The following is a 14,457-nucleotide window of genomic DNA, read 5'->3' as shown; positions in this document are numbered from 1 at the left end:
AAGTGTCAGTGTTTATATCTGCAAACTAGCAGTTAAAAAAAAATAGTTCTAACCTATAGAGTTGTTGTGAGGATTAAATGAGATCATACATAGAACTCAGCAATGTGCTTGTCTTATAGTAAGTCTTCAGAAAAGTAAGTTGTTATTATTTGTATTAGTATTACTATTAGGTCTTTAGTCTCTGTATTCTCATGCGCAGTATAATGCTTGGCTCATAGCAGATGCTCAATGTTTGTGAGATGAATGAGTAATTTACTGCCATCTGCTCCCATTTTATTGTTACTGGGTATCTGTAAAAAGAACCTGTGTCTGAGGAAATGATAAAATGGTTAATGCCAAGGAGAGTCACAGGCTGATGATTACAGATCAGTAGATCTTGGACTTCTATAAGGGGCAAAGTAGAAATCTGATTTCAGATATGTGTATTTTCTTAATGTATGGGTAGAAGTAGCTCTACCGTTATCCCATGTGAAGTCCTTATTCTTTTTTTTTTTTAAGATTTTATTTATTTATTTGACAGAGAGAGAGATCACAAGTAGGCAGAGAGGCAGGCAGAGAGAGAGAGAGAGAGAGGAGGAAGCAGGCTCCCTGCTGATCCCGATGTGGGACTTGATCCCAGGACCTGAGCCGAAGGCAGAGGCTTTAACCCACTGAGCCACCCAGGCACCCCTGAAGTCCTTATTCTTATGCGTTGGCCATCACTGCCCTACTTACATCATGGCAACATACCTGTGTTTCGGCTTTAGGCCAAACATTTCGTGGTCAAATCTTTGGTTCAACTTTTTCTCCAAAAAACTGTTTACTAATGATCGACCACAAATCTTCGAAAGAAAGTATTTATATCGAGAAGAGAATAACACATCAAAAGGATATCCAAAGTCTCCTACACGATTCAGGATCCAAGCCCCTCTCCTGGTACTGAGGAAAACCTGGGGTATGGGGGAAAAATTGTTTGCTTTTGTCATTCTCTCCTCATAATCCTTTAATAGCACCCCACTCTCTTCAAGATTAAGTTCAAACTATTTGTCTGCCTTTTTAGTTCCTGAATGGTCTTTTTTTATTTCCTGCAATTTTTCTTTTCAAACACTAAGTATACAATTAAATTAGTACATTCACTGACCAAGAATGTGTCTTTCTCTCAACCATGACTGCATTTCTGTTTAATGTCATTATGCCTCCTTGAAAAGTCACCTATCCTTTTAATTCTCCAAAGCCTATAGATCCAGATAAGTGTGCCTCCTCCATAAGACACCACTGACCATTCTGCCTGATAATTTTCTCTCTGTCCTTTGAACTTCTCTAGCACTTAACCTGTCCAACTCATTTAAGATCAAGGAGCAGTAGAACTGAAAGCAATTGGACATCATTTAATCTGAAACCCTCAGTCTCTTTTGCTTTGGCATTATTAGCATATTACCAAAAACCCCTGTTATTTATCATTTATAGTGATAGTAAACTTTTTACACTCTTATTTCTGTCTCTGCAAATGTGTTTCCTCCAGAGTGGGAGGTACAGTGTAGACATCTTTCAGTCTCCCCAACCCACCATCCTTGTTGCTTCCATTTATTGAGAACTGTGACCTGTAAGTCACTGTGCTGGTCCTTTATCTATAGTCTTACTTAATCAATACAACAACCTCTTGAAGTAGATATTATTGTCCCCACTTTATGGATGAGAGCCACGGAGAAAATGAATAACTTGCTGAAATCATACAGTTAGTAAGTGGCAGAGTTGCATTTCCAACCCAGGTCTGATGACCCCAAAGCCTGTGCTTGAAGAAGTGTTGCACTGACTATTTTATGGAAAAACTATTATAGAACAACAGGAAGCTGGTCACTCTTTATGTGTCCTCTGTGGGCTAAATTCCATGCTCAGAGCTGAGTTCTGACATTCAATTACCTGGTGAAAGTATCACTTTCTCTATAAAACTCTCTGGAGATAGTTTCCATAATTGTAAGGTACATAAGTACTTGCTTTATGGTCTTTTGTTTGTAAACTCTCATATAAAAAGGTGACCAGTCTACAGAGGAATAATAACATACTTCACTCATAGATTCTCACTGATGGTAACCTTACACGCTCTGATGATTAAGTACAGTTGAAAAAGCATGCATGGTCTTAGGAATTACACAGGTTTGTGCGTAATCTGTATAATTTTTGTTATATAAGTATGTGAATAAATGCTCAGGGGCTCAATTAAAAGATTCCCTATGTATAAAGCAGTGACAATAATACATCACAAGGCTGTTGTGAGAATTAAATAGTGGTTCTGAAAAAGGTGGGGCATATAGTAAACACTCAATAGATGCCTAATGACTATCCTCATACTTTGCATTTCAGTTTCCCATCTATAACTTGTTTTAAGCATACAATATTTACAAATCTGGATTTATAAGAAAAAAATGTAAGGACAGTTGTTTTATAAGAAATGGATGTTTTCACAAAAACATTATAGCACAAAATTTATTATACCAAATCTTCCTTGATAGACTGAAATTTATAGGTCCATTAAATTTTTTGATCTACAAATTTTAATAAATACAATTTAATATGTAAAGCAAAAAGTTAGAACCCAGCAATTGAGTTTCTTTAACTTGCATTAGAGGTGTGCTAGTGTCACCCCTGCCATGCAGACATGGTTGTGCCATGAGTTGTCCCCAGGCCTTCTCAGACACAGCCACCTCATCTCCATCCATTCTGGATGCTTTGTTCTTTGGCGATCTACAGCTCCTCAGTGCATGGAAGGCCCAACTCCCTTATAATTGACCATTTGATTAGCCAGTGCTATTATAGAAGACTCATGCTTTGGGTCACCATCATATACCTTACATACTCTTTTATCATAATACCTATACACATTTTTACCCTTTTTTGTTTATATACCTATTTACTGATAAAGCTTGTTGAATTAATTTATGGGGTAACATATGAAATTACTTTTGTGGTGATAGATGGGGATAATACTGAGAAGTGTAATTGAATGGAATTTCTGGATAAAGGTCATTTAACAAAGGTGAGACATTAAACTTCTATTTTAAAAAATTTTAAACATATTTGTGGAGAAACACAGCTTAAGTAAAGTTGCTGGAAATGACCATTTACCTATTGCTAATAAAGTTATTCAATAAAGACAAGAATAACAAGATATAAAATGACATGTTTTTCTAGGAATTTATAAAGAAGACATTTTCTTTCCAGCTCAAAATATATGATACAAAAAACAAAACAGCTCAGGTCTTTTTTAACACTGGAGTTCAAATCAGAACCCCCCCCAAAACAAAACAAAACAAAAAACTCTAGGATGTAGAAATTGCTTTAGAGTGAATGTCATTCTGATACCTAACTGTATGCAAAGGCTGGGGTGAACGCCTTGCACATGCTACAGCATGGATGCTTTTCATACTGATATCCACATTGTCTTTGGAAAGATTAAACTGTTTCTATTTTCCATTTGGGGAGTGAAGAGAAAAACTCCCCCACCATCCTATGAATCCAAAGCCTTCCACTAAACCAGCATGCTTTCCTTTATATGAAAGTGTGGCACTTCCACTAGCCTCAACAGGCATCACACTCTGAATGCTGCATTCAACCAAGCTCCTCAAGCTACTGCTTAGTCTTCAAAGTCAGAGGCATACTCAGAAGAGACAGCTGACTGGGGTCATTGGGATTCTATAGTGTGAAGTCAACTGAATGATGGGAATCTAACAGGGAATGTTGGCTCCATCATCTCATCATCATAATGTTGCCAACTGAGGCAATGGAGCCAAGCTCTGCTTGCCACTGGCACTGATAGGCTGTGGGCAGAGGTATTCTTACTCTATGTTGGGTCTACATACAGCTTCCTTGATGAAGCAAAGAAAATAATTTACTAATTCAAACCTGCTTGGCTGTGTGGCAAATTTCCACAGCCAGATCCCCTCCCGAATTCCCAATGCCAATTATAATGACTCTCTTTCCAGTGAAAATATCTGGATTCTTATAGTCTCGGCTGTGGAAGTACTGTCCTTTGAACTTCTCAATTCCTGCAAGAGAAGGGAAAATAATTATCAGATGAGGTTATCTGCTATTATTCATTGAAACATTCATTTTTCTGGCAGTGTGTATAGTCTAAGCACACATCTATAGTCTCCCTCTATTCAGCTACATGCTTGCCTTTCTATTTTTGCCTATTTTCTCATAGTCTCAGAGAAGAACTTTGTGACTTCCTTATCACGGATAGTCTGCCCACCTCAGGATCTGTTTGTATTTTGGACTTGTAGATTCCCAAATCCAAACCACTGCAGAAAACCTTTCTCTTTTGTCTTTTCATCTTTAAATACCTACTCCCATTTCAATTGGAGTACATATGTTTTCATATACTCTAGATTATACTAGAGTACTTTTTTTTTTTTCCAAAATGAAAATCCAGGTCAAAAACTATAAATTCTTTAAGTTTTCATTTCTTCCTTAGAAACTCAATATTTGTTTGTTCCCTTGATTGCTGAAAAAGTCCTTATTCAACCTAATATGGATCAACTCCCATGTTCTTTCTTTTGATCTTTAGAAAAACCAAGGTTATTGTGAAACCAAAGTTAGAGCCCTCTAATTTTTCTCTAGGTTCCAAAACTAAGGTTATTTCTACCTCCCAAAGAGCAGTAATCACAGTTGCCCCAACATCTTTCAGGGGAACATGTAGAATTAGGATAAGCCTTATCTCATTCTTTGGTGAGGATCACTCAGGCCACAACCCTCCCTTTCCTCAGAGATCAGGTCACAGGCACGGTTCAAGTGTTTCCTTCCTTGTAGGCTACTCACCAGGAAAGCTTTCCAAGGGTAAGTGAGCATTGGTGTGATGGCCAGTGCAAACCATGACTCCATCAAAGACGTTTACCTCCTTTTTCCCTTCAGATTCTGTGATTACCTCCCATTGGCCTGAAGTGGAGAAATCAGGCCGCTTCTTCACACTGCACACACTGGTCTGAGAAGAAAAGTGATAGCTACAGGAGACTAACCACAGCCAATACAGTGGACATCTTCCTCGACATGACTCTCTTTGCAGAGTGTTACACAAAGGCCTGATATCACACAAGAACACTCACGCGGGGATCTTTGATTTTCATATTCCACACAGAGGAACTTTTTTGTCTGGGGCTGTAGTCAGAGTGAGAAAACTCCCACAAGGCAGGCTAAATAAAATAATTGCCAGGTTAATGTTGCACTCTCCTCTGCTTCTAGAAAAGTGCAAATCACTCATTCTCTTAGACCATGCGCTCAGATGTCCTGCGACACTTGAATAGAACTTGGGTTTCCCCTGTGCTTCTAAGGCACTCCATGCACTAAATGCCTATTCCTCCCCTGGCCCCCAAACATCTTGGGACCCTCTGATATCTTTTTACCCCAAGTCCTGTTCTTACTCTAGGCTTAAACTTGTGACTGAGTCATAGGACTCTCTTTCTTAGAGTATAAAAACATCTCAATGGCTATTTTATGTAAATGACTCACTCTTTGGCTCCTATAAATGCCCATGTTACAAGAAATTATTAAGAAAGAGACTGCAAGGGGTACTTGGGTGACTTAGTAGGTTATGCCTCTGCCTTTGGCTCAAGTCATGATCTCAGGGTCCTGGGATAGAGTCCCGCATTGGGCTCTCTGCTCAGTAGGGAGCCTGCTTCCCCCACTCTGCCTGCCTCTCTGCCTGCTTGTGATCTCAGTCTGTCAAAAAAAAAAAAAAAGAGGCTGCAAGATGAGATAGCCAGTGGTATAATTTTTGGTTTAAAAAATGGGTTATTCTCAGTGTGGAGATTCCTCAAGAAATTAAGAATAGAGCTTCCCTATGACCCTGCAATTGCACTGCTGCGTGTTTACCCCAAAGATACAGATGTAGTGAAAAGAAGAGCCATCTGTACCCCAATGTTTATTGCAGCAATGGCTACGGTCGCCAAACTGTGGAAAGAACCAAGATGCCCTTCAACGGATGAATGGATAAGGAAGATGTGGTCCATATACACAATGGAGTATTATGCCTCAATCAGAAAGGATGAATACCCAACTTTTGTAGCAACATGGACAGGACTGGAAGAGATTATGCTGAGCGAAATAAGTCAAGCAGAGAGAGTCAAGTATCATATGGTCTCACTTATTTGTGGAGCATAACAAATAACATGGAGGACATGGGGAGATGGAGAGGAGAGGGAGTTGAGGGAAATTGGAAGGGGAGATGAACCATGAGAGACTATGGACTCTAAAAAACAACCAGAGGGTTTTGAAGGGGCGGGGGGGGTGGGAGGTTGAGGAACCAGGTGGTGGGTAATAGGGAGGGCACGTACTGCATGGAGCACTGGGTGTGGTGCAAAAACAATGAACACTGTTACTGTTATGCTGAAAATAAACAAACAAACAAAAAAAAAAGGAGAAAAAATGGGTTATTCTATCTAGCCTAGGGAAACATTAAGAATGTATTGGATGTGGTGCATAAACAATGAATCTTAGAACACTGAAAAAATTAAAAAAAAAAAAAAGAATGTATTCCTATGTGGTTCTAGGGTCTCTGACCATAATGTCTTGGTAGACTCCTAGAGACACCACCTAGAGATACTCAAGCCATCCTGCATTATTTAGAGTTCTTTTCTGTAAGGTTCTTGGTTTTACACAGGCTTGTGTCTCTGCATTGGTCATCCTTTTATTCCTTCTTCATTTGGCAGATTCCTATTTACCTTTAAACAGTTAGCTTACATATTATCTCCTCTAAGAAAACTTCCCTGGTGCCTATTGTCTCATGCCCTAATGGGTTAAGCACCGTTCCTCTTAGCTAACAATATATAAATCTCTATGGGATTTATTACCCTGTTACTCTTTACTTTAATTAGTTAAATTTACAGAAATTTTTTTCTTCATTTTTTACCTTCTTAACGAGGCTACAAAATCATTGATTTTTTTTTTTTGTCTTAGTATCTCCATTGATTATTATGGTAACAAATTTGTTCAATGTATTTAACAAGTGAAGGGAAGTCACTGAGCTATAAATGACTTACTTTGGAAGATGTCACTGGATATTACCATTTTATTATCATTGTTAAATTGTTAAATAGAAAAAAATCACGATTTAGCAGACTAATCAGAAGGTAGAAGGGAAGGGAGCCTGGGTGGCTCAGTGGGTTAAAGCCTCTGCCTTCAGCTCAGGTCCTGATCTTAGGGTCCTGGGATCAAGCCCCACATCAGGCTCTCTGCTCAGTGGAGAACCTGCTTCTTCTCCCACCACCCACCACCCCCAGCCTGCCTCTCTGCCTACTTGTGATCTCTGTCTGTCAAATAAATAAATAAAATCTTTTTAAAAAAAGAAGAAGAAGGTAGAAGGGAGGTGGAGGTGGGGAATTGGATGCTGGTGGTCAAGAGGTACAAAATTCCAGTTTATAAGATAAATAAGTACTGGGGGTATAATAATGTATAATGTGATGACTATAGGTAATACTGCCATATGGTATATTTGTAAGTGGGTTTTTTTTTAAGATTTTATTTATTTATTTGACACACAGAGAGAGAAATCACAAGTAGGCGGGGAGGTGGGGAAGCTGGCTCCCCACTGAGCAGAGAGCCCGATGCAGGACACGACCCTGGGACCCCAAGACCATGACCTGAGCTGAAGGCAGAGGCTTAACCACTGAGCAACCCAGGTACCCTATTTGAAAGTTAAGAGAGTAGATCCTAGTAGTTCTCCTCACAAGAGGTAAAAAAGGTAGAAGATTTAGGCTTTTTTCCAGCTGTCAGAAACATGTATTCTTCTATGGCCATGGTTAAAGATGATAGAAAAATCAGGTGCCTGGATGGCTCAGTCAGTTAAGCATCTGTCTTTGGCTCAGGTTGTGATCCCAGGGTTCTGGGGTTGAGTCCTACATTGGGGTCCTTGCTCCATGGGGAGCCTGCTTCTCCCTCTCTCTCTATTTCTCATGAACAAATGAAATAAAATCTTTGGAAAAAAATGATAGGAAAATCATGGAAGACGTAACAGGAAAGAACCATTGAAGTGATCTAATATAATCATCTTGTTTTACAAACAAGAAAATTTTTACAAACAACAAAACAAGAGACATCAAAGTTGAGGAACTTACTTGTCTGAGGTCACAAATTGATTAGGGGTAGAGCAAAGACTAGAACTCAAGTTTTTGTTCCCCATTTCATTTTGTTCTTCCCTCTACACCAGAGTTAACTTCTTGGTTTCCTCAGTAATTTCCCAATAACTGCTTCATTAGGTTGTTTGTGATCACATAAAAATAATGCATTGGTGTGATGTGATGAGCACTGGGTGTTGTATGCAACTGATAATTGTTGAACACTACATCTGAGACTAAGGATATGTTGGCTAATTGAATTTAAATTTTTTTTAAAATGCATTGGCATGTACGTCAGAAAGTATAAAAGGGTTAAGCAGTAGCAGATAAGTTGTGGTGGACCCAGAGTTGTTTTAGGTTTCCATACCTGTCAGTTCCCCTCTCTGACTGGGAAAACACTTTCCCTCATTTGTTTTATTGCAATCAAATAGTATGAAGTGAAGGAATGAAAACATCCTGGCCAGTGGCTTCTAGGATCTGCAGTCAAAATATATAGAAAAAGGACCTTTCCATGGATGTGTTTCAGGCACAGAGAAGACAAAAGAACAGAGTCTTTGTCTGGATAGGATAGATATATGGGCATATTTAAGCATTCTTTACACATAAGACCTGGTTAATGAAGCCACATTATTCATTTATTTGACAAACAACTTCAAACACAAAGACACCCACAAAATTCCCTACCTTAAATCGAATATACTTTAGAAGATCAAATTCTCTGGCATACATCCTGAAATACTCGAGGACTTGGGAGTTGTGCATGAAGTTAGGATAATGATCTGGGATGGGATAGTCACTGAAGCACATCATCTCCTTAGATGTGTTGATGATCACTGATTTGTAAATACTGGCCCTTCCTTCTTCAGGATTTTCCTGCATTAAATAAGAAACATTCATAGTAACTTGAGAATTAACTTCATGATTTTTTAAAAAAGATTTTATTTATTCATTTGACAGAGATCACAAGTAGACAGAGAGGCAGGCAGAGAGAGTGGGAAGCAGGCTCCCTGCTGAGCAGGGAGCCTGATGTGGGGCTCGATCCCAGGACTCTGGGATCACGACATGAGCCGAAAGCAGAGGCTTTAACCCACTGAGCCACCCAGGTGCCCCACTTCATGATTTTTTAACAGTCAGTAAATATTTGAAAAAGTTTTCTGAAAGAAATGCCAGTTAAAAGATACACACACCCCTCCACATTTCCCAGTATTTGTGCCCTTATGTGTAGTCTCTTCCCTTTGAATCTGGGAATTGTCTTTGTGACTTGCTTTTGACCAAAAGTATCCAGTTGGAATGATACTGAATAGCTTCCAAGACAGTCTGAACTAGTCTTGCAGCTTCTGCCCTCTGTGTCTTAGAAAGCTCAATCTGGTAGAAGTCAGCAGATATGTAAAAAGTACAGCTACCTTAAGTCACCAATCTGTGAGTAAGCCAAGTCAGACATGTGAAGAGAATGTTTGGGATACAGAGATGTGTAGCGGGCCCCCAGAAAGTTGATTTATCCCAGCTAAAGTTCTAAACATGAGAACAAAGAGACCATAGCAGATATAGTCTCAGCTGTCACCTAATTGCAATGACATGAGACTCCAAGTGAGAACTGTTCACTTGAATAATAGTCTTACAAATTTTTATATATTTCAAAGCCTAGGTGAGCTTCAAGGGTTGTTGTACACTGGCAAGACTGCTCTCCAGGAAACACTGTACTAACTTCTATTTTGTCCAGCATATGTTCCTGTATTACCTCATCTTTACTCATTTAAAAGACTATTACTTGTGTTAGCACAAACAGAAACTTAAGAAATGGGAACTTATGCTGGAGAGAGTGAAGTTAGTACAGCGTTTTCTGGAGAGCAATATGACAAGTATATGAAAACCCTTGACTCTTACTTAGCTTTTTAAGAAATATTCAGCATAGTAGACAAAGTTATGTTAAATGATGTTAATGATAGCATCACTTACAGAAAAGAAATAAGCTAAGTACCTGTAATATTGTGACTTATAAAAAATACATATTTGGTCATTCAGATGACCAAATATATCTCTCATATGCATTTGGTCTTTGTATATATTTTGCATATATATGTGGACTTGCCTACACAAAATTAGATTCATATTCTGACCACCAAATATATAAAATTATGTCTGCATGGGGCAATTATATACTACCTATATTTATCCATGTTTATATAATTATGCATGGTATAACATCTCCCCTGTCAGATGGTTTTCTCTGAGTATATTTTATTTATTTTAAGTCAATAAAATGTGAAAATAGAGAAACAAGTTGATTTATTAAGGAGGTAGTATTTTTTCTTTTGTTTTTGTTGAAATGTTTATACAACACCCATTCATGATTTAAAAAAAAAAACTTCAGCAAGCTAAGAATAGAGAAGAATTCCTTCAATTTGATTTAAAAAATCTACAAAATACCCACAGCTAATATCATAATGTGAGAAAATGGACAATTCACCCCTAAAATTGGGAACAAGGCAAAGATGTCCTCTCTCATCATTCCTGATCAACACTGTAGTAGAATTCTAGTTGATATAATAAGACAAGAAAAAGAATAGTGGCTATATCAGACTGTATTTCCACCAACAATGCAAGAGGGTTCCCCTTTCTCCACATCCTCGCCGATACCTGTTATTCCTTATGTTGTTGATTTTAGCCATCACATCTGTTGTGTGTGAGCTGATATCTCATTGTAGTTTTGATCTGTATTTCCCTGATGATCAGTGATGTTGAGCATCTTTTCATGTGTCTTTTGGCCATGTGTAGGTCTTCTTTGGAAAAATGTCTATCTGTGTCTTCAGCCCACTTTTTAATTGGATTATTTGTTTTTTCGGTGTTGAGTTTGATAAGTTCTTTATTGGTTTGGGATACTAAACCTTATCAGACATACCATTTGCAAATATCTTCTCCAATTTCATGGGCTGCCTTTTTAGTTTTGTTGATTGTTTCCTTTGCTGTGCAGAAGATTTTTATTTTGATGAAGTCCCTGTAGTTTATTTTTACTTTTGTTTCCCTTACCTTAGGAAACATATCTAGAAAGAAATTGCTATGGCCTGTGTCAAAGAGGTTGCTGCCTGTGTTCTTTTCTAGGATTTTTATGGTTTCATGTCTCACATTTAGGTCTTTCATCTATTTTGAATTTGTTTTTATGTGTAATGTAAGAAAGTGGTCCAGTTTCATTCTTTTTTTGTTTTTTTTTTTTTTTTTGTATTTTATTTATTTGACAGAGAGAAATCACAACTAGGTAGAGAGGCAGGCAGAGAGAGAGGAGGAAGCAGGCTCCCCACGGAGCAGAGAGCCCCATGTGGGGCTCAATCCCAGGACCCTGGGATCATGACCCGAGCTGAAGGCAGAGGCTTTAACCCACTGAGCCACCCAGGCGCCCCCAGTTTCATTCTTTTACTTGTTACTGTCTAGTTTTCCCAACACCATTTGTTGAAGAGACTTTTTTCCATTGGATATCCTTTCCTGCTTTGTCGAAGATTAATTGCCCATATATTTGTGGGTCCCTTTCTGGGTTTTCTATTCTGTGCTTTTGCTTTATGTGTCTATTTGTGTGCCAGTACCATACTGTCTTGATCACTACAGCTTTGTAATATAACTTGAAGTGTGGAATTGTGATGCCTGAAGCTTTGCTTTTCATTTTCAAGGTTGCTTTGGCTATTTGGGGAAAATAGTATGGCGGTTCCTCAAACAGTTAAAAATAGAACTTGGAAGAAATTGGAGGAGGAGACAAACCATGAGAGACTATGGACTCTGAGAAACAAACTGAGAATTTTGGAGGGGAGGGGATTGGGGGTTGGGTGAGCCCGGTGGTGGGTATTAAGGAGGCCATGTATTACATGGCACACTGGGTGTGGTGCATAAACAATGAATTATGGATCACCGAAAAAAAATTAAATTAAATTTTTAAAAAAAATAGAACTACCCAAAGACCCAGCAATTGCACTACAAGGTATTTACCCAAAGAATACAAAAATACTAATGCAAAGTTTAGTACAAGGAGTAGAACCATGCTTTCTAGAGCAGGTCTGTTGGGTTCACAGAGCTAAATGCATCACAGATCTTACCCCTGTGGCAAAACTCATATATTTATATTCTTTTTCTTGTCACTAACACAGCAAAGTATTTTCTTGGGTCAGCAAAACCCTCAAGGGGCACCTGGGTGTCTCAGTCAGTTAAGCATCTGCCTTCAGCTCAAGTCGTGATCCCAGGATCCTGGGATCAAGTCCCTCATCAGGCTCCCTGCTCTGTGGGGAGCCTGCTTCTCCTTCTCTCTTTCCCTCTCTCTGTCTCTCATGAATAAATAAATAAAATCTTAAAAAAAAAAATCAAGCTCTTCCAAACACCTTATTGGATCCCAGGTAGGGTTTACCACTGTGTCAACCCACTGCTTTTTTTTTTTTTAATTTTTTAAAATACTTCATTTATTTATTTGACAGAGAGAGAGAGAGAGAGCATGCACGCGAGAGAGAGCACAAGCAGGGCGAGTGGAGGGAGAGGAAAAAGCAGGCTTCCTGCTGAGCAGAGAGCCAGGTGTGGAGCTGATCCCATGACTCTAGGACCTGGGACCAATGACCTGAGCTGAAGGCAGCCACTTAACGACTGAGCCACCCAGGCACACCAACCCACTGCTTTTTATAAAAGAGAGTGGGAACAGAGCAATGTTGGGTCAGTGAGTGGAAAAAGAAGCTGATGCACCAGAGTTTTAAATTTTCCTACCATCAATTAATATATTTTCCCTCTACAAGTATACCTTGATTGTATTTCCTGCCTAAGCACATGACTCACATGTATGAACAGGAAGTTCATACAAGAAAAGAGAACAGAAGCAGTGTTGCTCTTCCGTTCTTTTGATAGATTCAGAATTCCATGCGACAGAAGCTCTCTTAGGACTGTTCTCAACCTTGTCTGCACATAAGAATAATCTGGGAAACTCTAAAAAACACTAATCCCTGGTCCCTACTCCCAAAGACCCTGTTTTAATTGTTCCTTGTCTAATATGGAGACAAGGTTGAGATCTGCTGGGAAGAGGTGGTGTGCTGGCCCCAGAAAGCCCAGGGCACCAGAGTTCATCCCATCAACACATTCTTAGCTAAACTGCAAAATGCTTGAGGACAGTGACAGGAGTTTATCTTTATTTCTACATCATCTAACAAAGTCCGAAGTCCAATATACTGTTACTGATTTTTTTTTTTTTTAAGATACCATGTCATCGTCATTTATCAACTGGGAAGCTGGGGCTAAAAACTATAGGACAAAGGTCCCAACACCAGCTGCACATTAGAAATAAGTAGTGGAGAGTTTTATTGGCATCACAGGCCAATAAAACCACAACTTCTGGATGGTCTGACATCATTGTTTGTTAAAGTCCCCCAGGTGATTCTTTAAAGTACAGCCAGTGCTGAGAACCACTGCTTTCTACCTTCTGTTTATGCATTCATTCATTTGTCTTTTATTTTTTTGGAGGGGAGAGAGTTGATAAATTTAAGAATTTTTAAAAACCTATCGTCTAAAGGTATTTATTACTCAATTTATATTTTATGTTGTTTTAATTTTATACTATATTGTATCCACCTGTTGTCTTTTTTATATTACTGATTTATATTATATATACTCTTTTTTTAAAGATTTTATTTTTAAGTAATCTCTACAACCGATATGGGGCTCAAACTTACAACCTTGAGATCAAGAGTCACATGCTCTTTGACTGAGTCAGCCAGGTGCCTACATACACCCTTTAGAGCTTTGCTACTGGAAGTGTAGTTCTCAGATCAGCAGCATCGACATAACCAAGAGGTTTATCAGGAATGTAGAATCTTGGCAGTACTCACAATTAATGAAATCAGAATGTACATTTTGGCAAAATCACTGGTGATTCATATGCACATTAAAGTTTGAGAAGCACTGCTTTGGTATGCTTTAAGGATTTTAAAAATTCAGATGGACTAAAGAATCTTAAAAAAAAAATTTCCAGTATTAACTGTTTATTAAATCCTCAACATTCATAAGGAATTTATCATTTTAAAGCTATTTCATTCATAAAGTAATATTAAAGAATGAAAAATCAAAATGATATGTTTCACATTAGCACCTAGTTTCCACCATCAGTCTGATCTATTGTTAAGAGGAGACTAAGAATTGACTGAAATTCATGTCTTAAAAACTTATAATTATTACTAGAAAATATTCAGCAATAAATAATAAGAAGGAGGCAAGTGGAGAGTAAATCATATACTCCTGCTTGGCAGGTGGAACAGAAAAAAGAGGAAGGGAGATAGGAAAATGCAAGCGATGGTATCTGAGAAAAGAATTATGGATGTATACTGAGTCTCTAGGACCTGTCACAAGAAAAGGAAAAGGG

At 38.4% G+C, this 14,457-nt stretch overlaps 2 protein-coding genes across 5 annotated transcripts in view; one reads left to right on the top strand and one right to left on the bottom strand.

Annotated features, from left to right (window-relative positions):
• The window catches only part of CHD1L (chromodomain helicase DNA binding protein 1 like), a 155,488-nt gene that overhangs the window by 41,201 nt on the left and 99,830 nt on the right, over positions 1 to 14,457 (top strand). The gene's annotated exons all lie outside the window — the stretch shown is intronic.
• Positions 1 to 14,457, bottom strand: part of FMO5 (flavin containing dimethylaniline monoxygenase 5) — a 36,101-nt gene that overhangs the window by 15,245 nt on the left and 6,399 nt on the right. For all 4 annotated transcript variants that reach the window (XM_046007962.1, XM_046007953.1, XM_046007943.1 and 1 more), the window contains 4 exons: positions 8,769 to 8,957; positions 4,795 to 4,957; positions 3,880 to 4,022; positions 730 to 929 (listed from right to left, as the gene is read on the bottom strand). In XM_046007962.1, coding sequence (XP_045863918.1) covers positions 730 to 929; positions 3,880 to 4,022; positions 4,795 to 4,957; positions 8,769 to 8,957 — 695 coding nt within the window. The remainder of the gene's footprint in view (positions 1 to 729; positions 930 to 3,879; positions 4,023 to 4,794; positions 4,958 to 8,768; positions 8,958 to 14,457) is intronic.

Source organism: Meles meles, chromosome 1 (genome assembly GCF_922984935.1).
Source record: "Meles meles chromosome 1, mMelMel3.1 paternal haplotype, whole genome shotgun sequence".
Taxonomy (NCBI): Eukaryota; Metazoa; Chordata; class Mammalia; order Carnivora; family Mustelidae; genus Meles; species Meles meles.
This window is presented reverse-complemented; position numbering and strand designations above follow the sequence as displayed.